The 25,456-nt window shown below is 56.6% G+C and overlaps 2 protein-coding genes and 1 non-coding gene across 3 annotated transcripts; all 3 read right to left on the bottom strand.

Moving 5' to 3' along the window:
* Positions 1 to 311: 311 nt before the first annotated feature.
* On the bottom strand, positions 312 to 14,572 carry RIOK1 (RIO kinase 1). The gene is made up of 13 exons (XM_037213173.1): positions 14,412 to 14,572; positions 13,016 to 13,086; positions 12,447 to 12,661; positions 11,463 to 11,667; positions 10,632 to 10,764; positions 10,086 to 10,222; positions 9,642 to 9,828; positions 9,103 to 9,221; positions 6,525 to 6,628; positions 4,309 to 4,514; positions 3,852 to 3,977; positions 2,134 to 2,262; positions 312 to 1,274 (listed from the first exon to the last, which is right to left on the bottom strand). The coding sequence occupies exons 2-13, from the start codon at positions 13,084 to 13,086 to the stop codon at positions 1,173 to 1,175; spliced, it is 1,734 nt and encodes a 577-aa protein (XP_037069068.1). The 5' UTR covers positions 14,412 to 14,572; the 3' UTR covers positions 312 to 1,172.
* On the bottom strand, positions 3,262 to 3,334 carry TRNAF-GAA (transfer RNA phenylalanine (anticodon GAA)). The gene has a single exon. It is a non-coding gene; the product is annotated as a tRNA-Phe (tRNA).
* A 1,567-nt stretch (positions 14,573 to 16,139) lies between the features above and the next one.
* Positions 16,140 to 25,210, bottom strand: LOC119089361 (protein bric-a-brac 2). The gene is made up of 10 exons (XM_037212032.1): positions 24,936 to 25,210; positions 22,955 to 23,143; positions 22,286 to 22,471; positions 21,868 to 21,900; positions 21,702 to 21,813; positions 20,541 to 20,626; positions 19,910 to 20,024; positions 19,626 to 19,682; positions 18,558 to 18,707; positions 16,140 to 16,225 (listed from the first exon to the last, which is right to left on the bottom strand). Exons 2-10 carry the CDS (start codon positions 23,141 to 23,143, stop codon positions 16,140 to 16,142), a joined length of 1,014 nt encoding a protein of 337 aa, XP_037067927.1. The 5' UTR covers positions 24,936 to 25,210.
* Positions 25,211 to 25,456: the final 246 nt, after the last annotated feature.

Genomic DNA, 25,456 nt, shown 5'->3' with positions numbered 1-25,456 from the left:
CCCCCCCCCCCCTAACGTAGCCCAGAATTCCACACCGTAGTTGGTCCTGCCACGGTTGCACAGCAGCTGAGCTATCGGTGTTGTCCGTGGCCGTTGGCAGCGCCGTGCCGTGCTGAACAGCCGTGTCCTCGCTGTCGGCAGCTGCTGCTGGGCCGGCGGCCGGCGCGGCTGACGGCCGCTCTGCCGGCAGGGCCTCCTCCGGAGCCGCCGCCACTGGCAGCAGGAGCAGCAGCCGGAGTCGGAACCGTGCTAGAGCGGCGCGCGGCGGCGGCTCGCTCGCTCGCGGCTCGTGAGCGCCGCTGAGGTCGCCGCCGCCGCCTCGAGAGACGCGGGCTCGAGGCCCACACCCCGGATCCGGGCACCGGGAAAGGCACTCGGCGCAGCCCGGGGCTAGCCCAGAGGACACGCGCTCCAGGAGGAATCGCAGCACCCGACACCCAGTTCAGAGGACGCCAGAGTACCCGGCGCCGTGACCAGAGGACGCCAGAGAACCCCGCCGCCCAGCGCTGTGGCTCTGGACCAAACCACACCGCGCCATACGCCGCCACGCCGCCCACACGGCCTGCCAGCTGACCAATGTCGTGCCGCGCGGGCGGAGCGGCGAATCGGGTCGGGCGGCCCGGCTGCTGTGAAGTGAGCTGTCCAAGTTACGCGCCGCGCGAGATTTTGTACCGGTGCAATGCAGGTGCAATATTAGTGCTGTGGCCTGTTGTATGTGCATTGTTATATCGTCTGGCGCGTTCGAAGTGAGCGTAGAAGACAATGAGCTGAGACATAAACACATGAAGTTGATGCTCCGCAGTTTTAATAAAGCGTGTGGGGGAGGCCACGACAGCCACATCGCCCTCAACAGCAAGACCATTGGACGCTCTCGCCACCGCTGGTAGCTCCGTCTTCGCGGCGCTATTCAAACTCAAGCGACGATGCGCCCAAAGACTTCACGACTCGAGTGCCTGCTTTCGTCCCAGACCCACGTGAGATTCGTGATTGTGAGCGCTGGACCTCCAGGGAAAGTCCGGGCCAGGGATCCTACCATTGCGCCTGGCAACATCAATATATTCGCACGCAGTTGTCATGAGCCTACATTATTCACAGGTGATCATATCTCAATTGTTTCTAGCTGATACATGAAGGCCGTGATCCCCAAAACATGAACCGTGCAGAAACAACAGTTATTTCTTTTTGCCGTCCTTTTCTTTTTTCTTCTTTATGTGCTTTTTCACCTTCACTTTCCGTTTTTCTGCCTTCTCTTCCCTGACAGCCTTCTTCCGCTCCTGAAAAGACCGGAACAATGTCTGACCAACGTGCGCTCATCAGTGCCAATTCGTTTTATTGATCAATGTAACGCTTCAGTCGTGTAAGAAACGCGGCCTCGAGAAGCATGGACCGAGGACGTTCAACAAGGCCGTGGCTGGTCTTCAATCCGTCAGCCGCCGCTCTCACTGGGCCACCGGCGGCGTATGATCCCTGCAAGGCTTACGCTGGGTCGAACCTGGTAGAGTTTAAACAATGCGTGGGGTACGTTGGGTCAAGCCTGGTGGAGCTTGAACCATGCATGGGCTGGGTTGGGTCGAGCCAGGTGGAGTTTGGGCCACGCATGGGTTAGGTTGGGTCGAGCCTGGTGGAGTTTGAGCCACGCATGGGTTAGGTTGGGTCGAGCTTGAGCTCATCACAGCGACAGGCTTTTGCTCGAATGCCAGGGGAGTCACAATAAACTGAAGAGTTAATAAGATTGTCCCTGGAAAAGATTCCTTTGATATGTGTACCGGTTCGAGACGGACCTGACCCAGCCGTATTGGCTGGGATCTCCATCAAGCTGAGTGAAATGTAAATCCATTTCCACAAACTACTCGTAACATGGGTTGAATGCTCAGCACATGGGCCACTAGAAATGTTGCCGTATAGTCAAAATGCATATTCCACCAGGGCCCTATGACGCACACACGCTTGGTTTTCACCGACACTCCTGTCACTGTTATCAGCTCCACCGCAAATAATACCAATAGCAAACGTCTCGTGCGACCAGGACTGCGGCATACTAGAGACGGTGCTGTTCCGCCCGGAGTTTAGAGCCGACACGACCCTTCTGACACGGGGGCCTTTCCACCAGCGCGGGGTCGAATCCAGCCGCACCTTCCTGCTAGCAGGTGACTCGTTCCGAGGTCGACGCGTGTTCACGAACTTGGACGAGCCCTCGTCCTGGTCACTGGCGTCCTCGTCCGACGAGCCGCCGCTGTCCTCCTCCGAAGCGAGGGCGTCCGTCTGAGAAAGCACGCGCTGGGTCGTGGGACGAACGGACGGCCAACAACGCCGGTGACACGAGAACGATGCGCGGCATTCGCCAGCTAACCCCACACTCACGCTGCACATGTGTGGGCCAATGCGGGTGCTTAGGTCAGAAAAAACAACATACGACTAAAAACACGCTCAATTGTCCGATAAAACAAGCACGCAAGGCACACAACTGTGTCGAACCACGAGACCTTCAGATCTTCAGTCTAACGCTCCTCCAGCTTGCCTTACTCGACCGCAAAGTTTGTGGTTCTCTGGTCGGACTGGGTTAGTGGACATGACAACGGCGTAATGATCAGTCAACGGACACGTAACCAGCAAAAGAACGTGTGCTGCGCGAACTATGTGGGAATACAGTAGAGCGTCCTACATGGGTCAGGTGGCAAAGTCATTTTTGTATTGAGCAACCGTCCACGTCACTGTGAGGCAGAATACCCAACCGGGGGGGGGGGGGGGGGGGGGGGGGGGGGGGAGGAGGAGGCAGGCGAATCACACGAAACTACCGAAGCCAGGGACGTCTGGATGTTCAGTGTAACTCCGCAGCACTGAGCTATGTATCTGGGGGACAATCGTTAGATTTTGTGGTCGTACGAGTAGGGGCGGGCCAACCGAACACGCATGCACGTGAAAATACAGCTCAACAGCGCAACACGATTTTTATCGTTGCCTCTAATCGTAGTTCAAGATACCTCACTTGCACATGCCAGAAGACAAAACCGGACGCGTCCTCGTTAAGACAACTTGGCACGCATGCTGAACGTGGATTGGCAGGTAAATAAAATACGCGAAATGCAAAATAGATCCAAGACTACCTGGTCATATAAGCAGATGAACATCGTAAACGACACGACCTCAAACCCTAGATGATAACGATAACCAACGCCCAACTCCTGCACGAGGTGTTGCTATGGCACACTGTACCACCTCCATAGCCCGAATTACCCACAGCAGTCCGTACCGGCGCAAAACTGCCGAAACCCGGGATCGAACCGGGGACCTTTAGATCTTCAGTCTAACGCTCTCCCAACTGAGCTATTTCGGCACTGGCATATCGGCGCTGATTACACAAAATGCTGAAAGCCCAAGGACATTAGTCACGTGGCCTCCAGCGTGCTGTTAGCTAACGCCTAACCGAAGAATCGCTGACGGCGGGACTCCCGACATTCCACTCCCGCCCATGGCCCAGTCCAGCACGCTTCGCCCACGTCGTCCCTGCCGCTCCCGCCGTTCTCTTTCCGCCCAACCTGACGCGGTCCCCAGGTCTCCGTCCGCACGGCGCCGCTGCATCAGCAGCCGTGACAGGGCCACGCCGCCGGCCTCCTCCAGGTCCCGCCCACTCCCTCAGTCCACCGGCCAGGCGGGACCGAGGTGTGTCGGGAGCCGCGGAACATGCTAACAGCTATATAAACTACTTGAAACCTCTTAAAGATTCACCTCGCGCACGCGTCGGCTATCAGCAACCTTAAATAACTTGGTACTATGGCCTTAAATGAGCGAGCACCACCGGCAGAAGCCAGTCACCCATGCCTCGGGACCGCCACCTGCCGGCCGGCACTGACCTGGTGGAGCAGGGAGGGCACCAGCTGGGCGCCAGACAGGTCCGGCTTGATGCCCGTGATGGTGGAGTAGATGAGACTCTGGTCGCCCGCCTTGGCCTGGCAGATGTCACGCTCGGCGTTGTACACCTGCCGACGGCCGGCCGCCTTCAGCGCGCGCGCCCCCACACCGGACACGGCGCGGAGCGGAGCTGGCGCCGCACCGATGGGAACATGGCGCAGGACCGACCCAACGGTGATGAGTATCTCTTGCATCAAAATGTCCTTTCAGGACAGCAAACGGCTAAATCATAAACAGAGCCACAACCGCCCATCTTACCCACTCCGCCATTGCGCATCTTGCATTCTTCACCACATAACACCAGCGCGTACGTCAGCCCCGCGCAGCAGCGCCGCCGCCACCAGGTGTCTCCAGCATCAGCCGCAGCCGGGCCGGCCACGCCCACCGCCGTGTCCTCACCTCGTCCAGCCGCTTGGGAATGTAGGCGTGCTTGAACACCTCCTCGTCGACCAGCTGCTGGTTGCTGAGCTGGCCCCGCTGGGCCGTCAGGTCCATCATGCGCTCCAGGTAGCCGCCTAGGTTGTCGGCCGTGATGTTGGGGTCGACGATGAAGTCGAACAGCTCGCGCACAGTCATCGTGGCCACCTGCAGGCGGGTGAAGTAGTCTGGAAGCAGGGAGGCGTCACGTCACGCCCGGTCAAAGGAAAATGTCACGTCACGTCACCTTCTGTGGCAGATGTGTGAGGTAAGATGGCGGTGTCTCGTGCCGTCACCAGGCAGGGAGCAGCGGCCAGCCGCCAGATGTGTGAGGTGAGATGGCGGGGTCTCGTGCCGTCACCCGGCAGGGAGCAGCGGTCAGCCGCCAGATGTGTGAGGTGAGATGGCGGGGTCTCGTGCCGTCACCAGGCAGGGAGCAGCTGTCAGCCGCCAGATGTGTGAGGTGAGATGGCGGGGTCTCGTGCCGTCACCCGGCAGGGAGCAGCGGTCAGCCGCCAGATGTGTGAGGTGAGATGGCGGGGTCTCGTGCCGTCACCAGGCAGGGAGCAGCGGTCAGCCGCCAGATGTGTGAGGTGAGATGGCGGGGTCTCGTGCCGTCACCAGGCAGGGAGCAGCGGTCAGCCGCCAGATGTGTGAGGGTGAGATGGCGGGGTCTCGTGCCGTCACCAGGCAGGGAGCAGCGGTCAGCCGCCAGATGTGTGAGGTGAGATGGCGGGGTCTCGTGCCGTCACCAGGCAGGAGCAGCGGTCAGCCGCCAGATGTGTGAGGTGAGATGGCGGGGTCTCGTGCCGTCACCAGGCAGGGAGCAGCTGTCAGCCGCCAGATATGTGAGGTGAGATGGCGGTGTCTCGTGCCGTCACCAGGCAGGGAGCAGCGGTCAGCCGCCAGATGTGTGAGGTGAGATGGCGGGGTCTCGTGCCGTCACCAGGCAGGGAGCAGCTGTCAGCCGCCAGATATGTGAGGTGAGATGGCGGTGTCTCGTGCCGTCACCAGGCAGGGAAGCAGCGGTCAGCCGCCAGATGTGTGAGGTGAGATGGCGGGGTCTCGTGCCGTCACCCAGCAGGGAGCAGCGGTCAGCCGCCAGATATGTGAGGTGAGATGGCGGTGTCTCGTGCCGTCACCAGGCAGGGAGCAGCGGTCAGCCGCCAGATGTGTGAGGTGAGATGACGGGGTCTCGTGCCGTCACCAGGCAGGGAGCAGATGTCAGCCGCCAGATGTGTGAGGTGAGATGGCGGGGTCTCGTGCCGTCACCAGGCAGGGAGCAGCGGTCAGCCGCCAGATATGTGAGGTGAGATGGCGGTGTCTCGTGCCGTCACCAGGCAGGGAGCAGCTGTCAGCCGCCAGATGTGTGAGGTGAGATGGCGGGGTCTCGTGCCGTCACCAGGCAGGGAACAGCGGTCAGCTGCCAGATGTGTGAGGTGAGATGGCGGGGTCTCGTGCCGTCACTAGGCAGGGAGCAGCCGTCAGCCGCCAGATGTGTGAGGTGAGATGGCAGGGTCTCGTGCCGTCACTAGGCAGGGAGCAGCTGTCAGCCGCCAGATGTGTGAGGTGAGATGGCGGGGGTCTCGTGCCGTCACTAGGCAGGGAGCAGCCGTCAGCCGCCAGATGTGTGAGGTGAGATGGCAGGGTCTCGTGCCGTCACTAGGCAGGGAGCAGCTGTCAGCCGCTAGGGGAGGCCGACTCTGTTTGTGACTGGCAGCATCAGGGGCTGTGCGGGTGCCATTGACAAAAGAGCAAGTCAAATTGTCCAACGACCGTGAAATTCTGACTAGAACATCCAGTGTACGTGCATCAAGCTTGGGAAAACAACACCACTAAATTCATCATCATACCACAACAATCATCGTCTTCATCATCATCATCATCATTATCATCATTAGTAGTAGTAGTATTAGTATTATTATCAGCATCATCATCACACCACATCACATCACATCACATAGCATTATTATCAACAATTCGCACATTATTCACCGATAATTACGTCATTCCAGCTCGACAAAAACCCAATGTAGTCCAAATAAATGACATTACGACATCATATGCTCACTCTGTACGGAAAATTGTCCACCAGCCCCACACAGTGTATGACATATGGTGCCGGGTCCCGCCCGCCTGCCTCAGAGTGGCGGCACCTGCTGCCGGCTGCCGGGCCCGGGGCGGCCGACACCACTCACTGGTGATGTTGGTGCAGTCCTTGCGCAGGAAAAAGAGCGCGTTCTGGTGGTCGTGCTCCAGCGACTGAGACACGTCGATCACGACCACGTGTCCTTTGTGATACCTGCGCGGGCCAATGGCGGCGTCAGGCGGGGCTCCACGGGAGACACGCAGGGCTTCTGGTTCGGCGCGGAACAAACTGACCACGCCGGCTCTGATGCGGCACGTGCCCGTTCAGTCAGTGAGTCGGATCGCTTACAAAAAAAAACACGTCCCTGCGCACTTGTTGAATACACGAGTCTGAATGAGACCGCAGGCTATTAGTGTATGTCAGCCTGTGTCAAACCAATGAGCTGTTCGGTGCGGGCCGGGCCCGTTTGGACACGTCGCTAGGCCCCCGCTCGCGCTTTGTGAGTCCGGGTGGCCCGGTCCGCATGTCAGGCACGTCAGCCAGCGGCACACAGCAGGCCGGCCCCCGAGGACGCTATACAGCAGCGGCACTGAGGACTCCACACAGCAGGCCGGCCTCTGAGGACCTCACACAGCAGACTAGCCTCTGAGGACTACACACAGCAGGCCGGCCTCTGAGGACCCCACACAGCAGGCCAGCCTCTGAGGACCCCACACAGCAGACCAGCCTCCGAGGACCCTACACAGCAGGCCGGCCTCCGGGGACGCTACACGGCAGCGGCACTGAGGACCCCACACAGCAGGCCAGCCTCTGAGGACCCCACACAGCAGACCGGCCTCTGAGGACCCCACACAGCAGACCGGCCTCTGAGGACCCCACACAGCAGACCGGCCTCTGAGGACCCCACACAGCAGACCGGCCTCTGAGGACCCCACACAGCAGACCGGCCTCTGAGGACCCTACACAGCAGACCGGCCTCTGAGGACCCCACACAGCAGACCGGCCTCTGAGGACCTCACGCAGCAGACCGGCCTCTGAGGACCCCACCCAGCAGACCGGCCTCTGAGGACCCCACACAGCAGACCGGCCTCTGAGGACCTCACGCAGCAGACTAGTCTCTGAGAACCCCACGCAGCAGACCGGCCTCTGAGGACCCCACACAGCAGACCGGTCTCTGAGGACCCTACACAGCAGACCGGCCTCTGAGGACCTCACGCAGCAGACCGGCCTCTGAGGACCCCACACAGCAGACCGGCCTCTGAGGACCTCACGCAGCAGACTAGTCTCTGAGGACCCCACACAGCAGGCCGACCTCTGAAGACCCCACACAGCAGCAGCACTGAGGAGAGCACCGGCCTGCCCCGCGCACGCGCTGGTCGCCGAGCGTGTGCGACAGTGCACACAGGCTGAAACGGGCTCCAGAGGCACCGCCGCCGCTCGGCACACAGACTGAAACGGACTCCAGCAGCACCGCCGCCTCTCGGCATACAGGTCGCCTCGATTTCTCCTTCACACAACCGGCACACAAAGCGCAGCACCCTACCTTTGACCAAGATCTAGGGATCACCGCCATTGCCTCTGCCTCGGCAAATTCTCCGCGACATATATACCACTTACATCCCTCCTTTGTTTGATTATTATGACGTAGTATGCGACGGACTTTTGACAACCAGAGACTCCCTTAGACTCGACGGATTACAGCATACAGCAGCAAGACTAATCACCGGTGCACTCTATAGAAAACACACTCGCGCACGGTTGGACGATTTGAGGTGGGACACTCTCCAATCACGAAGAAACATACACAAACAAAATCCAACTACACCTAGTCCCTATTGTATGTGTGGTTATTCATATGAAGACCCTAAACACTTTGTATTGAACTTCCCTCGCTATCATGATATCAGAGTTTCGATGCTACGTAAAACAGATCGTATCATTCCAAACTTTACTGAGCTCACTCACAACGACTATCTAACTATCTATCTCAGAAGCAATGGTTTACAAGATTGCAATAAGCAGCAGAAAGCAAAAAATTCCAAGCATTCATTTTTCAGCCTAAACGATTCGCCTAAAAACTTCCAGCGAGCGCGGGAAGCGAACGGGCCACTGGGTGGCGTTGCCGGGCCAGGCGTCCGCCGCCGCTCCGGTTCACACATATAGCCGTCCCGGGCCGGCGGCAGACGCCCGGCCCGGTAACGCCACCCAGCGGCCCGTTTGCTGCCGGACGTCCGCCGCCGGCCCGGGATGGCTATATGTGTAAACCGGAGCGGCGGCGGACGCCTGGCCCGCGTCGGCTTACAGATCGGACGAGTGGGCGGTGGGTCGTGGGCTCCCTGGCGGCGATGACCATGTCTTGTTATTGTTAGGAAAGACGCCCAGATTTACGCGTTCCCCTTAAGCGCCGATCCTCTCATCATATTATGTACTGCTTCATATCCACAATCGAAAATAAACATTAAATCAAATCCAATCCAATCAATCAATTCAAGCGGGATCTACCTCATCACCGTTTCTGGCGCCCGACTCCACAGAGGCGACAATCGCCGCGAACTGAACGGCCGCCGGCCTCACACAGAGCACCGCCACTCCAGCCAGACTAAACCAGCTGGCACCGGGCTGACCGGCTCTGCGCGAGCCTCCCCGGCCAGCGGCGGCCGCCCGCGGCGCGCCGTCGCCGCACTCACAGCATGTTGTACTCGCTGAGGTCTGCGTGCACCAGGCGACACTCGTGGTAGATGGTGCGCATGATCTTCACCACGTCCAGGTACAGCTCGCGTGCCTTCGACTCGCCGATGTTGGCATCCTGTACCACCCAGGGGCAAGACCATGTCACCAGGCAATAGTCGTGCGGCTTTGCTGCATGATATCATTTTCACATGTTGCTACCGTATCAGCTGACAATGTAGATGAGGGGCATAAATCCACACTAATATATGAAGAGGCTGTAATGTGCATTGCTGCTGTACTATGACACCCTCAGGATAACAAAAAACAGTGAGGTACGAATGTATTTTTTTAAACACACATTAATGTGTGTCAGGAACATAACCACAATGAATTTTTAGTATCCATATAATCCAAAATAATTTCCATACAGCAGATATCGGCAAAGAGCCTGACGGGGGATTTCTCAACCCAGCTCTGACCCATCACCTGGCTCAGAAAGCCACCAGACAGCGCGAGCCAAACACACTGTGCAGCAGGGCGACGCCGGCGTCCTCACGTGTAGCTTTGGTGCGGCCCGGCCGTCCTCGCCGATGAAGCCCATGAGGAGGACATTGCTGCGCAGGAGGACGGGCTGCGGACAGGGCACGCCGGCGCGCGCCAGCCGCGTCAGGTTCCGCATCTCCTTCTCCGCCCAGGTCTGCACCATCTTGCGCGGGTTGTGCTTGCTGTAGCCGTGCCGGTGCCTGATGGCACGGAGAGGAGGCGCCGCTGCTACTTGGTGGTACTCGCTGACGCACGGCAGACGTGGCGCACGTAGTCATGTGTCGGCAATCAGCCAAAAGTAAAGAACAGTCCACGGATATGTGATTGCATTGACGACACCCAGCGCAATCACACCATATTATCACTGAAACACTCGTAACGACTTGGACAGTGACTGTCACACACGCAGTCGCCATTATCGCATGCCTAACTTACACGACGAACGCTGTGGCCATACCTGAACTCCCCAGCCACGTATTTCTCGCGGTCCTTGAAGGTCAGGATGGACGTCTTGTATATTTTGACGGCCCGCTCTGTGCCCGAACCGTCCTCGCTCAGGGGCGGCGCGCCGCTGGCGTGGAACACGTTCGCCTCCTGCAGCGTGAGGCGCGACCAATCAGAGTCCGCCCCGCCGACTGGCCGGCCAACCACGCGGCATCCAGCTTACCCGTCCGCCAACCACGGATCAGACCATGGTTGGTCGGATCGCGGGCGGGAGTCTGTCTAGTGTTCAAAACTTGGGGACGCAAACTACGGTACTTAAGTTAGTTTGCTTCTAGTTTCAACAACCAACGTTTCATTAAGGCTCTTCACCAACGGTAATGGTCTCAAACATGTGAAGAGCAGCCCAACAAAACTGCGCCGACGTCATATGTAACCAAACTCAAGACTGCCACCTTGGCCGCTTTTTCTTTATCCTTCTTTCACATCTACCATCCCTGCCGCAAGCCTCTGCTGTGAAACTACAGCCACACCCATCTCTCGGTTTCGTGAGGCCTCCCACCTTGCCCATGGAGACGGAGCCGTTGATTTCTGCGAAGTACCCGCGGTCCATCAGTTGGTAGAGAATCATGCGCGTGCGCGGGTCGAGCACCTGCTCCACGGTGGCCCGGTCCTTCTTGTCCTTGGTGCGGATCCTGCAACGCAGTGCCCAGACCGGTATCACATCCAGCAGGAGTCGGAGGAAGCGGCGTCACAGCCAGCGGGTCAGCAGCCAGCAGCCAGCGGGTCGGGGGAGGAGGGGGGGGGGGGGGGGACGGCAGCACAGCCAGCCGGTGTCGGAGGAGTTTGCAACGCAATCGCATTCTGCAGGGAAATACGCGTTGCAATGCAAATGTTGCTTTCCTTTCCTGGCGAAGGCAAAAAAATTGCGAAGTCCGGACTCCATTTTCACCCACAGCGAAGTCAAGAAAATCGCTCTGGGCTAGGTCGTCGCCCAGCGGACAATGATCCGAACACTGCGGGGGTGCGAAGCGTGAAGTCTATGGGGTAATCGACAGCTATACCGTTACTTTAAGGTTAATCTGCCTCGCCTGCAAGCACAACAGCGGGTAAAGAAGCAAAACGTATTTGTGGTACACCATTCGTACAACATTTTCTAAGCTGAGCCACAGCAAGCCAACTCCCTCAGCTGCACCGGGTAAGTCCACTGCGGCGGAGCCCTACCTAATGCGCAGGACGTCTACGGAACGACACACCCATGTAACGCTGTCACACGAATAGTTCCACTGGCCATAGAAGAATGCACGAAAGGCAAGCTAGCTAGTGACAACAGTCGGCAACATTACGACTGCTGACAAAGGTACACAGAGTAAAGGCGCGACAACTGGCTCACCTAGACGAGTCGTTTCTCTTTGCCGCCTCCGATATTTGGTTTCTCACGGCGTTGGACACTTTCGGCCCGTCATAGCGATCCAAGTTGATCCGATGGCTGTAGCGCATCATCAGGTTTTTGGAGGGCTGGTAGTTCTTGGCTTGACCGGCAGGGACGCCGCCAGCCTGCGCCGTTCCGCGATGGGCCAGGTACACCTTGGTCAAATCTGGCGACGAGATCACACAGCGCACTCGTCAGCATGGATACAGCACGGCCAGCAGATGCTAGCTTATCACTCCACATGCACATCATCAGTCTGCAAGCAGGTGGCACATCAGACATTCGGACGGGACTGCAGCATGCGTGCATTGGGACTCTTTCAAGGCCTTCGATCTTGGGCTATTCCCGGCATGACATCGGCTTCTGTTTGGGCAACAGCAATTTCTACTGAGAACACGGTACGAATCAAATGACACGACCGTACGACCCCACAATATAAGCGGCACAGATACAATGACATTCACGCACACTGAAATCTGATGGCTGAAGACGCATGATACCATATGTGCAAGATGCTCGCGGATGGGAGATCCGCGAATGAGATGTCTCCATGTGCCAGCAACGCCAGCCGCATTGCAGCGGTGAATTCAGCTACTTATGTTTGTCCCACTCATTTCCCGGCAAATATATGGTATTAGCGTTATTTCAATCCACAACTGCTGATACTTTGGCTTTGGACTACAATGTGCTAAAGTACATTAATTTCAACTGCCTAACTCACGGATCACAGGACCTGTATTATACCACAAATATAATGGATTCGCGCCTTGTGATTCGCACTTTCGCGCCTTCTCCAACCATACTCGGTGCGATCACATCACGACCAAGAGAAATTATGGATCTGTGTTCAGACATAACTCAGCTCTACATTAACACCAAAGTTCCTGCCATCTTAGCCGGCCAAAGCACGGTTACCCAGAAAGCATCAAAAGCAGTGCAGCCCACCTTTCCTGCTGGACGGGTCCCAGTCGTAGAACTCGGCGTCGTCATCGCTTTCAAACGCGTCGTCGTCCTGGTCAGGCTGCTCGTCACCAGCAGCGGAGCCCGACCCGCCCCGGACCGGGTCACTGGCCGTCGGACTCAGCTGACTCAGCTGACTGGCCAGTGACGTCACACCGTCCCCGGCCGAGGCCCGCCCTGCTGGCTGGAACTGGGCCTGCCTGTGTGCAGGAGACCATGATGGTGAGACTGCTGGTCAGGCCCACTCTGCTGGCTGGAACTGGGCCTGGCTGTATGCAGGGAACCATGACAGTGAGCTGTGCCAGTCAGGCCTGTCTGCTGGCTGGAACTGGGCCTGGCTGTGTGCAGGGGACCATGATGGTGAGACTGTGCCAGTCAGAATGTCCCATTCACTGCACTTGAACAAAATGCACATATGGCTTCATTGTGATGCAACAGGGAGTCTGTTTGATGTAGAACACCACGATATCATAAAGAAAAATACAAGCGTAGAGGCAATGTCATACTGCCTTTTGGGTGAGAAGGAGGAACCAGATGTGTTGCTCGTTACTTACCGACCACAGATATGCTTGGCATCAGACATATCATCTTCAGCATCACTGAACTGGCCAGCTAGAGCATCCATCTGGGGAATTTCAAAACACAGCACATGTCAACAATTTGGCAAAATTAGAGCATTGAAAAACACCATCTAAACAAGACTGCCTCATATGCATTACCCAAGATGCAAGTCTCAGTATTTTCTAGGCAAGAAAATAATTCACTTCATGTCACATTTTTTGTTCACAGGCAGAGTTCAATAAAGTCCCTGGCAAGGCCTCAAAATGGAACTGCACTGCCCAAATAAAGCCCCTCACAGCCAAACACATATGCAGAATAGCTGACACACCCAACAGGAACCATGATCAAATGGCTGAGGATTGGTCATTGGCAACGTCACCAGCCTCCACTTGATAAATGACACACAACATCTGCCTCCGGACACTATCTAAGACCCTGAACCAGGAACTTAGTCCTTTCCAAAAGTAAAACAATGGTGGGGAGCATAGGTGGCAATCTTGGAAATAATGTTTGGATACAAACAATGTTGTTGTCATGATTGCCACTGCCCTATCACCAGAATTTTTTCAGAACATGAAAGCCCACTTCAGGTCATCACCTGCTTTTTCAGGATATTGTTGCCTAGCCAGTCTTGGCTTACTGAACCCAGACCTCCCATACACACCGCACAGATAAGATAAAAAACTATTGTGTGATAACTCATCTCTGGCCCATGCATTATTTGATTCTGACCACCCATCATCACATGGCCACAGTATGTCACCATTGTCATCAAAATATATCTTTATGAATAGCTGATTAGAAAGGATAACAGACCACGATGGAAAATCAACACCCGATTTATTGGCCACCATCTGTGCAACATATAACTTAACACTGATCACTCACAATCATTGGACCATTACCATTGTAAATTGACTGTGATCCTTAAATTACCCACTTATTCATAATTACATAACAATGGGAGCAAAATACCCTTTGGTGGATGACAAAACCCTGATCATGGATATTTGTTGACTTTCTGCAGGGCATTATTATACTCTACTTCCATATACCTATTTGCCTTCAGTCATTTGATCAGCATATTCAATGGTGTAGTTTTATGTACATAAGTGGCAGGAGAGGGGAAAATTCTCACATATTACTAGACCTAGGACTGCTAGGGGTTATTCATGTTCAATAAATTGATAGCATACCATTGAACAGCATGCCTTTTAGCCAAAGAAAGGCATTTTAACCCATGTTTTCTTAGAACACAATTAATCACAACACAACTTACACACACCACTGAGTCATTTAGCTGAACACCACTTAAAGCCATCCAGCAGTAGTCTGAAAAAACGTCCTCGCACGTCCTCTCAGCTGCGCTGAGAAGTCCTCTCTACTTACCTTTGCAGGCAGGCAGCTGCTTCTTGAAAGCTGTGACAACCTTGACAGCCCACCCCCACGCCACAGTACCTATCAGCCAGACCTAAATCCCTCCGCGCGACCCCACTCACACTATGCTCTCGGATTGCACCACGCCAGACAACACGTGCCCATGCCCTTGGTCTGCCATATTCCTTTTTGTTGTTTTGAGACAACCGCGCCCTTTTTGTCTCAAAATCGTGCAAGACTACAAAATGTGAACGTCTTTTCAATGTCTAAATTTATATAAACGCTCGATCAAAATCATCTTGCGCCCGAAACTACCCCGACAGTCCCAACGCGTGCATGACAGGTTATGTCGCGCAGCAAAGTTACAGGAAGCTGGGTGAAAAAGCCAGACAGGCGCTCCCCCAAAAACCCAGTTAATATCGTCCTACCCGATATAATGTGCAAATCAGTAAATGGATTTTCTTTTGTGCGCTGAGAAAACGCAGTCAGATACATCAAAAGGTCATCCATATACTACGCCCTCTTCCACCCACGCCCAGGAATGGCAACTACACAATACTCCAAACGAAGCGATAGTGCCGGCGTTACGCCTTGCGAGTGCTGCTTGGATGAGCCACAACCGAGGGGCGATGAGAATCTTCGCAGCTCAGGAAGACTGAAAGACATTTTTGCTATTTCTTTCCTGCCGACGTCCAGTGCGTCCAAGAAAATCTGGGAAACCCAGCCACCCTGGCTCCCCTTGTTTCCGCACGCCTGCCGAAACCAAATCACACCACCGCTCGGCAGCACCAAATCAGGATCTACCGTGTTGATATGAAGCCCAATTCATTCCGGCTCATTTCAGACGCTTTATTGATGATGAATGGGAAACGTACAAAACTATGCAAATGCACATCCGCGCGGGAACAGTTCACAGCTCCAGGTCACGTCTTGCGGTCGGTGACGCGCGCGCGCGCGGCCAGGGCGCCTGACTTGCCGACACGCGCCACTCGGCCGCCGATCGCGCGCCACTCCGGCGCGCCGCGGCGACAGGGCCGTCCTGCGCCGGCCCCCCACCATCTGGCCACGACCTCTGGCCACGTGCCCTTACGACACCAGCGGCTGATCTACCATTCTGCGTCGCGAGCAGACGGCGATCGCGTCTTTTGTACACGTACGTGCGGCGCCGCCCGAAGCGTGAGATTTGTCCGCACCGGTGCAGCAGCCCACCGCAGCGCTGGGCGACGGTCGGCGCCGCGACCCGTCACTACACGCGACGCGCCGTTCCGCGGAGCCGCGGCCGAGAGCCGCCACACCCGTCGCCGGGTGAGCTCCAAGACTCGTGCCGAGTCCGCCGCGTGAAAAACGACGCGCTACATCCGAGCCCAGACTCGCCTCCATCGCGTCCACGTGTGCCTCAAGTCGCATCAACACATCGCGGAGGCCAACTCCACGTCACCCCCGAACCCCTTCCCCTCCCCCCCTCCCTTCTCCCGCCCATCATAAACGTACGGAGCCACCGCCCGGCCCAGTGAGCGCAACAGGGCCTATGTACAAATCACGCATGCAGCCATCATCTATACTGGTGTCATATCCGGCGCGCCGAGTCGCGCCGTCGCGCCGCGCTTGGCGCACCGCAGCCCGCGCGGTGCCGCGCGCGGAGCGGCGACTGCCACGGTCGCCGCGGCCGCGCACCAGAGGAGATCGGCGATGGCAGCGGGGGACATCAGTCCCGACGCGGCTCCAGTGGCGGCGCGCGCTTTACCGGTGGCCGTTCTTCTTGTGCACGTACATGTCGTGCTTGGTGCGGAACATAGCGCCGCACGTGCAGCTGACCGGGTCCAGGCCTGCAGAGCGGGCATGGGCCGGTCAGGGTCAGGGGTCCGGCGGCGCCGCACGACTTGTCACGCGTGGCTGGCCGCGTCACAGCGTCAGCTGACGTGAAGTGAAGTGAGGTGAGGTGAGGTGAGGTGAAGTGAGGTGGGGTAAGGTGAGGTGAGGTGAGGTGAGGTGAGGTGAGGTGAGGTGAGGTGAGGTGAGGTGAGGTGAGGTGAGGTGAGGTGAGGTGAGGTGAGGTGAGGTGAGGTAAGGCGAGGTGAGGTAAAGGCACCGGTCATGGGTGTACCTTTTATCTTATTGGAGGGCATTGCCTTCCCCCAAATTTATCTCTGTAAACCCAATATTTGACACCCATATCACCTAATCACTCCAACTATTTGTTCTGGGGTAGCCACGCAATGGAAAGAAAAAAGTTTCACTTATATCATGCAGCAACGGTGATAAAGTAGCACTCAGCACTAAGGAAATCAAACCCAAACACCCTACCAACCAGCAGTTGGTATTATGGCGTTAGCCAACACAGCCCAGAGATGAGTCAACAGAGAGCAGAGGGCAGATAAGACAGATGAGAGGACGAGTAGACCGGTACACAGCCCAGTCGGGGATCTTCACACGCACCACGTCGTCCCGTCAACGGACCAGACAGTGGCTCTCACAGCCTGAGAGGCATGGGCACATGAGCAGGGCGGCGCAATGACGCGGCGGCCGGGCGGCAGAGCACAGCGACGCCGGCTACTCACGCGTGGCCGGGCCCGGCGGCTGGGGACGGGTGAGGCGAGGTCGGAGCGGCCAGGTCGGGGTCGGGAGCGGGGTCGGGACCGGCGGCGCCAGGAGCCGGCTCACCGCCAGCAGCCAGTGGTCAAAGGTCGCCTCTGGGCCGGTCAGAGGACGTCAGCCGGCAGGACCGGGGGCCACACACGCCGCCTCTGGGCCGGTCAGAGGACGTCAGCAGGCAGGACCGGGGGCCACACACGACCGGCCGGGCACGGCCAACGTCACTGCTGCTGCCCGCCGAGCCGCCTTAGTAATCAACCCTCGTTTGAGCCATTTGAAAATGGACCAACAACGACAACCGCTAAGGGTGTCGCAAATGAATGCATCACATCTCCATAAATCTGGCTGAGCGAAATCAAAACCAAACATGGAGTCACATGGGGATCAAAGCTTACTCGCAATCTGTCTTACTCGCACAACGTTTCAGGGCAACACCAGATCGGTCTGCCATGTCGCGGATTCGCTATCCCGCGCGTGGTCTTAACCCCGACATGGTACTCTGAACGGTCACCACGGGTGGGCAGACGGGCGGGGCCATGCTGCCCCAGCGCCCCAGCTGGGTCCGGTCACAATATCAATACTAGCCCTCCGGGAGCACATGAGACCCTCTGAACCATCGAGGGGTAGTGCTACCAGGGCGCGGAACGGGCGATGTGTGTCATTCGGGCTTCACGACGCACTAAGCAGCTGAGGCTACATGGCGTCGCCTGTCTCTCACCCTGGAAGGAAGGGCGGGCACCGCGGGGAATCGAACCCCGTAACTCTGGTTTCCCAGACGCGCAGTGGGGAACAGGCGATGTCAGCGCCATCTCGGACAGAGGGTCAACAACGCATATCGTGAGGTCATTCACTTGGCAGGTCACTATTGCCCAGGTCAGACAGGGTTGTCAGTGTGAAGGTCAGACCAGGTTCCCAGTGTCCAGGTCAGGTCGGCTCAGGTCACACTCACGTAGGACAGGAGAGGCGGCCGGGCCGCGCGGGAAGGCGGGACGAGGCACCAGCGGAATGAAGGGAGGCTGAGCCCCACGGCCGCCGGGTCTAATCCGCACCGCTGCCGCACGGACGACGGGCGGTGACAGGCTGACCAGTGCCGCGCCCGCAGCACGCGTCAAAGAAGGGTCCGGCGAGCTTACAGCACCCACACAGCCGCGCCAAGGAAAGCGACATTGCCAAAACCGGGGCAGCCCAAGTCGGAGGACACAAACTTCAAACGATAGAGGCATAGCACCGTGGCAGAATCGCCAGCGATATTTCGTTAAGGAAGCAACAAAAGTAACACAAAAGAGACCAAACACACCAACCATGATAACAGGATCGTGGCGATAAACCATCAAAACCAGACGGCAGACATAAGCCGGTTCACCGATCCGCTAACCTTTCACAGCCAACCCCACAGCAGCCCAAACGCCCACAGCCAACAACCGCTCAGAGCCAGCCCAGCTGCATCCCCCAGCCGACCCCGTGGCACGCCTGCGCGGCTCCTCGGCCGCATCCCCCAGCCGACCCTGCGGCACGCCTGCGCGGCTCCTCGGCTCGTCCGCCAGACGGCCGGCGCCGCCCACCCACCTTCCGAGTGCATGATCGCCACATGCGTGCGGAGCGTGGCGGCGTCGCGGTAGACGCGGCGACAGTGCGGACACGGCCGCGGCTCGTGGAACGCCAGGTAGCGCTGCTCGTCGGTCAGCGGGCTGGGCTCGGCGCCGCGTACGGTACCATCTGCCGGCAGTACGGCCCCGTCACCGGCGCCCAGGCCGCGGCGCTAGGTCACGGGACAGACGGGGAACGGCGGGGGAGGGGGAGGAACGGTGAAGAAAGATCCCGCCGGAGTGCTCCGACGCCGGTGCCGCATGGACCGGTGGGGGGGGGGGGGGGGGGGGGGGCGTGGATGACCCAGATGGTTCCGTAATCCATCACGACGTGCGGCGAGGTCACGAGGTAAGAGCGCAGAGGTCACGGAATGAAGGGTAGTGAGGGGAGTCACCGTCAAACGAGGGGTCACTCAGGAGCTACGGTGTGGAACGGGGTTGAGGACCCCGGCCATAGTAAATGGCAGACCCGGACGACAGGACAGGCCGCGGGCAGCAGGGTCACAGGATGGGGAGGGAGTCATACCGGCTCAGAGTCGCATGGCATTGCCTCGGCGGCTCACAGACTGCTACTCAGCGCTCACTGCGGGTCGGATGAGAGTCATGGCGGACAGCAGGGGCCCTCGCTCGCGTCAGCACGGCTCAGGGGGCGTCCCTCGCATGACGTCGTGCCCGACGGCTGCGACTTGGCTGAAGACCGACCCAACCGGGCCAGGTCTTCCCCACGTGTCTGAACGTTCATGCCGTTAACACAACTTCTCCCGCCTCAGGGTCGCTTCCCGGAAGAGATGGCCTCGGTCCGGCAGCGACCGGGCTGCGCGAGGCCGCTAACGTCCTCGTCCGGCCCCAGTTCGACCACAGAGTGCGAGTTAACACACCCTGATCACGACAAGCGACCGACAGCTCCCTCCCCCGCCGAAGTGAACAATTCAGCTCCGTGAGCCATGAGACAACGACAGCACACTCGTCGCTTGTTCAAATCATTGGCACAAATCTGCACAGCGACAGGACGTTGTACCACAGTAGGCCGCTTTGGGTTGTCACTTACCATTTTTTGGCATTGAAGATACTATGGCGGCCTCCAGATCGTTGGGCAGCCGGGGTTCTGTAACGGACAGCAGCGGCTTCAGCCCAGTCGTCGGGTCGAACAATGATCGCCACTTCTAGTTTAGCTTCCAGCCCACGCCCCCAGTACACCTGAGCTGCATCTCCGCTGGAGAGCGGGCTCCTGAGCGCAGCACGTGTCTGCCGCATGCCAGTCGAGGCCGCGGTGATCGGCCGACCAAACCCTGAGTCTGTTCAGCAGCAGCGCCACCCCGATCCCGAGCTCACCTAGCTTGATCTTGACGGCCAGGTTCTTGAGTCGTGCAGTGGCCGTGTACGACTCGGGGCTGGCGGCGTCAGCGCGCGGCAGCGGGTAGAACTGGTCGTCGGTGGCGCCGCTGTCCTGTGACCAGCCGTCGCCGTCGCCGTCGCCGTCCTGCCGACACCGGTGGTGGGTGGTCAGGGGTGGGCGGCGGGCTGCCCTGTCCGGGGTCACGCCGGCGGGGGTACCGGCGGTGGGTGGTCAGGGGTGGGCGGCGGGCTGCCCTGTCCGGGGTCACGCCGGCAGGGGTACCGGCGGTGGGTGGTCATGGGTGGGCGGCGGGCTGCCCTGTCCGGGGTCACGCCGGCGGGGGTACCGGCGGCGAGCGCCGACACTGCATGGGTGCGAGAGGCGGCAGCCCAGACGTGAACCGTTCATGGAGTCATTGAGGGCGGTGACGAGTGGCAGCGGACAGAGTGACTGAGATCATAATCGTGGAGCTTATGACAGCGAGCCAGACAGCACCGGGATAAATGTTTACCGCAGACAGCACACGCCCATCAGGAATATGGATGCTGAAAATGCGCCCCAGTGAAGAAGTGGAAGAAGAAGTCAAAATACGAAAGGGCACTGTCAGCCCGGCAGGCTCGTGCGTACCTGTTCGTCCAGCAGAGTCTCCGGCTCCAGACCATTGGACTCTTCGTCTATGCGGAGCTGGCCGTCACCCTCGTTATCACTGCCACCTGGCGGCGAGACGGCAAGTTAGACCCCAAGATCGGTGACGGTACGGCGGGCTGGCTGGCGGACGAGCGGCAGGTTAGACCCCAGGGTCTGTGACGGTACGGCGGGTTGGCTGGCGGACGAGCGGCAGGTTAGACCCCAGGGTCGGTGACAGTACGGCAGGCTGGCTGGCGGACGAGCGGCAGGTTACACCCCAGGGTCTGTGACGGTACGGCAGGCTGGCTGGCGGATGAACGGCAAGTTGTCGACGGGCTGAGCAAAGGCATCGTTCCATACACGATAGTATCACACAACTGTGCTCCGCTGCACCCGACCCATGACTGGCGTCTTGAATGGTACAGAAAATGTAGTCTTTTAAAATCTAAGTCTATCTTAAATGGCACAGTGAAAGCTCACAGAGTATCTCCAAAAAAGAGAAGTGCATGTCACATTTGGCCTAGTGCAGTGAGCTAGGTCGACGGAGGTAGCAAATACGTCAGCGCTGGACAATATTACGTCCTGAAAGGGCTACACCAATACCGACTTCAGGACAAAAAATTGTGGTCACTTGGGCAACTCTAACCTTTGTTTGGGAAGGTGTCTTAAACAGCACCTGACATACTTTGTAATTGGAATACGCTATCCTTCTTTGAGATGGCGGAACGGTCAAAGATAAAAACGTCAGGCTGTCAGCCTCATCAATGTAGGACATTTTTCCTTGAAATGGATCATCTAAAAATGCCAGTAATGCTCTATGTTGATAACAGCACATTTTGAGGCACAGATCCTAAAAGCCGTCACCATAATTTTGTTTAAATCGCTCGTGGTGTGAAGCTGCACTTCTGCCCCCCACGACCAGATGCTATGCTTTCCCATTCAACACTTTGGCTACCACGGGCCAGGCTCAGCAGGTTTAAGTACACGCCGAGCCGTTACGCACCGTGCTAGGGGCGGCCTTAGAGTTTTGTCCATCACACGGTCCAGGTCACACCTGACTCCACACGCTACCCAAAACGCCACGAGCGCCCGCCCACTGGCGGTCCTCAGGCGTCAGCAGCCGGCGCCAGGCGGCGCCCCGGCCCCGCCCCCAAGCCGTACCGATGCCGTTGGTGTCGCGCGAGTCCTCGCTCTCCACGCTGCTCCGTCCGCGCACGTCGGGTGCCGCCGTCAGCGGCGGCGGCGGCGGCGCTAGCGACGGCTTCTTGCGGCCCTTCTTGGCGGCGGGCGCGGCCGGCGGCGGCTCCGGCGCCGCTCGCTTCCCGGCGCGGCCGGTAGGCGTCGCCCCTGAGCTGGCCGTCTGCGGGGCGGCCGGCGTCAGCGGCGGAGCAGCCGCGACGGGGCGCGCTCCACATCGCGGGAGGGATCGGGGCGGCCACCTCGCAGGCCCGCGAAACAGGGACGTGGGGGACCACTGAACCTGCTGGGGCACGGCAGCTCGCCCCCCTCGCCCGCACTAGCTTAAAGTAACACAATCCACCACCAAAAAGGGTGAACACCGAACCGAAAATCCCCATGGAGTATACAGCCTCCGGAGCCTGAGCCCCAGCTCCCCGGATGCTATAACGCAGCAAATATTCGTCCCCGCCCCGTCCCGTCCCCGGCGCCAGTAACGAACCGTTACCTTAACCCGCCTGCCCCTCCCCCCCCTCTCCCATCTGAGGGGTGACGCAACACACACGCACCTTGAAGCCCTGGGCGGGCGCTGCGCAGAGGCCACGAATCTGCAGCATCTCGGCGGCCTTGAGCAGGCCCGGAATCACGTCCTGCGTGACGTTCACCTCGCCATGGTACATGAAGTGCACGAGCGCCTCGAGCTCGGGCCGCGACACATCGTGCAAGATTAGCACCGGACTGTCGGACATGTCCTGCTGCGGACACGCCAGCGGCGGCCGGTCAGCGTGGGATGCCAGACAGTCAGCATGGACACCAGACATTCAGCATGAACATCAAGGTCAGCATGGGACACTTGGAGATCAGCATGGGTATCAGACAGTTAGTATGGGACATTAGGTGGTCAGCATGGGACATCAGATAGTTAGCATGGGATACCAGACAGTTAGCATGGGACATTAGGTGGTCAGCATGGGACATCAGATAGTTAGCATGGGATACCAGACAGTTACTATGGGACATTAGGTGGTCAGCATGGGACATCAGACAGTTACCATGGGACATCAGAGGGTCAGCATGGAACATAAGGCTGTCATCTCAGGATGTCAGATGGCCAGCACAGTAGGTCTGGTGTCATGAAAACATGACTAGGGCTCATGGCTATATGTATGTGGCAAATGATTGCACCAGAGATAAGTCATCTGCAAAGTACAATTGGGGTCAGATGGGGAAAAGCTTACCACCAGCAGCTTTTTGAAGTAGTAGGAGCAGGCAGAAAGAACCATCTTATGCCCCCGCATCTTGAAGCCACCCTGTACAGCCAGAGTGACATCTGTGAAGGAGTCATCACTGCTCCAGATGGTGTTGAATGCATACTTCAGATGCTGGGAGAAGTTATTCCACTTCAGGCAGTACTGCTGACCATCCATCTGCAATGTCATATTGCTGTGATTTCATTCACCTCAACACATAGTATTGCACCACCTTGTTTACATAGCCATTGATCTAACCTATAAGTATGGGAATATGGAATCAGGCATTGTTATTTAATGCTTATACTAGCATTAAATATAGTCTATCATACAGTTAGTTTTACATTCTTCTCCCTATGGCTGGAAAGGACTAACATCAATATTTCAACTGCTTAAAAATGGTCAGATACCCAGTTTCAGCTAAAACCTGGAATCTGCAATTTATACAGATAAGAAATCAGCATGACTGGCTGCTCACACTTCTTTGAAATCTGACCTCAGGTGCTGCAGGGCTGGCTTTTGGGTTGAGTCCTTACAAACATCCTGACCCCACTACTCTAGTAGAGCAATTCCAGATTGTCAGAAAATCTTTGCCAGAAGATTTTAGCATGCCATGTGATGATGCAGTGCATCCTCCTCCTGTTCACACTGGCTCTCTTGGCAGTTGTTACATGGCCATCAATGATCATCTGTATAGGCACAGTCTCAGGGAAGAGTTCATGGACATCACACAAGGTCAGTGTCTGGCATCCTACCAACTGAACTATAGGGATAGATTATCACCACCTGCATTTTAAAATTACTTGCACTACAATTCTAATTAGAGCATGTTGCAATATCAGTCTGTTGCAGGTACCTCAACCTTTGATACAAAAAAATGCTAATCCATTTAAGCGCATAATTTGGATTCCTACCTTTTTGCCACCACAAGCTGCTAAGGGCTTTACATGATGTCTGGGCTGGGCAACCAAAGATGCCATATTCCTCTTAAGATGACATTGAGTCAAGCTCAATTAGCTGGAAAACTTGTACAAAACTATTCCTAGTAAGTATAGGTCCATTGACATGAATGGACTGAGCAACGTGGAACAAACAAAAAAGCACCACATCATAAAAACACCCCTGGCATTGCTGTTTTGCATAATAAGTATTTTTGGCAATCTAGGTCCATTGACATGAATGGACTGAGCAACTTGGAACAAACAAATAAGCACCACAACATAAAAACACCCCTGGCATTGCTGTTTTGCATAATAAGTAATTTTGGCAATCTGAATATAGAATGGTTGATATTATGACCCAAAACTTGACAAGTAACACTTCTAAGTAACAACACAGTACACAGAATGAATATAGTTTTGTTCTCAAGGGTTGGTCAGCAAGGCACTGGGTAAAACTAACATGGACAGTCTGGTCCATGATACATGACTGATCTTGACAAGACCTCACAGAGAATTGCAGTTCCTAAACTTAATTAAGGGAAGTCTTCCAAAATGCTGCAACAGAAATTGCTGAAATGTGACACCTAATGCTGTCTTGATGAACCACATACAATCATGGGGACCTCACCTCTGTCAATCTGCTGAGAAAGAATGTAAAGGAGAGCAATAATTGTAGAGGCTGCTGCAAAAAGCAGCTTGCTGCCCCATGAGGAACAGACTCCAGCCTGTACCACCAAACATCTATTACTTTGGTAGGTACCTATCTGCCATAGTTTGCAGGCTGAGTAACAGTCCAAGCAACACCACATTGCACTGTTGGGAGCTGTTTTTCACATCAGACATGCTGGTAAAAGACACGTGTGTGCAACTCCTGATTGATACCTTCTGCACCCAGTTGTAATGTCCTGGGCCAACTGTTCCAAGCAGACCAACATAAGCACGTGCAACGCACACGTCACGACAAAATGCCACAAAACTACAACGCCCTGCGCTGTGAACAAAAATGTGCATGTCACCGCAAACTATACCTTTCTGCTCACTTATAAGTGAGTTGGGCGAACCGCTTCCCCCAGCTACTCTACGGCGCCGCCAGCGCAAATGGCCGCCGACTCCAACGTGACCTCGTATGGGGACGGGATGACCTCGTCTCGCGGCGCGGCACCGCTTCCGCCGTCCTTGCGCGAATTTGCTGAAATTATCCCGTCACCAATTTAAAAAACAACAAATAGGTAGAGCATGTTTAATTTTTAGGATAGAGATAACTTTATGCCACTTTAGGCCCTCAAGCAATATCTTATAATGTGACCCACTCTCCGATCATACAATGAACCGGTTCACTTTTAATTAGATAACTCGTGATCACCACTACATTCCCATCATTTCAACCCCACTTCATCTTTTGGGCCTTACTTAAGTCCTGAATTTAGTCAGGTGGTATTTTTTTGTTATTTAAGGCCTCTCGCATCTGGAGTCTGACACTCAGATTTTACTGTTAATTCTGAACATACAAAAGAAAGTTTACTATATTGTTTCACAACTATTGTATGCT

This window comes from Pollicipes pollicipes, unplaced genomic scaffold (genome assembly GCF_011947565.3).
Source record: "Pollicipes pollicipes isolate AB1234 unplaced genomic scaffold, Ppol_2.1 Scaffold_3087;HRSCAF=3621_pilon_pilon_pilon, whole genome shotgun sequence".
In the NCBI taxonomy this organism is placed as follows: Eukaryota; Metazoa; Arthropoda; class Thecostraca; order Pollicipedomorpha; family Pollicipedidae; genus Pollicipes; species Pollicipes pollicipes.
Note: the sequence above shows the minus strand (reverse complement) of the source record. Positions and strands in the feature narration are given on the sequence as shown.

Coding starts and splice junctions, on each gene's coding strand:
- RIOK1 (XM_037213173.1), bottom strand. CDS start 13,086: ATGGATGCTCTAGCTGGCCAGTTCAGTGATGCTGAAGATGATATGTCT. Junction 9,829..10,085: donor TACGTGGCTGGGGAGTTCAG/GTATGGCCACAG, acceptor CCGTGCCATCAG/GCACCGGCACGGCTACAGCA. Junction 9,222..9,641: donor GGGCCGCACCAAAGCTACAC/GTGAGGACGCCG, acceptor TGGGTGGTACAG/GATGCCAACATCGGCGAGTC.
- LOC119089361 (XM_037212032.1), bottom strand. CDS start 23,143: ATGGATGGTCAGCAGTACTGCCTGAAGTGGAATAACTTCTCCCAGCAT. Junction 21,814..21,867: donor GGGCGACGCCTACCGGCCGC/GCCGGGAAGCGA, acceptor GCCGCCAAGAAG/GGCCGCAAGAAGCCGTCGCT. Junction 19,683..19,909: donor GGCCGTCAAGATCAAGCTAG/GTGAGCTCGGGA, acceptor TGTCCGTTACAG/AACCCCGGCTGCCCAACGAT.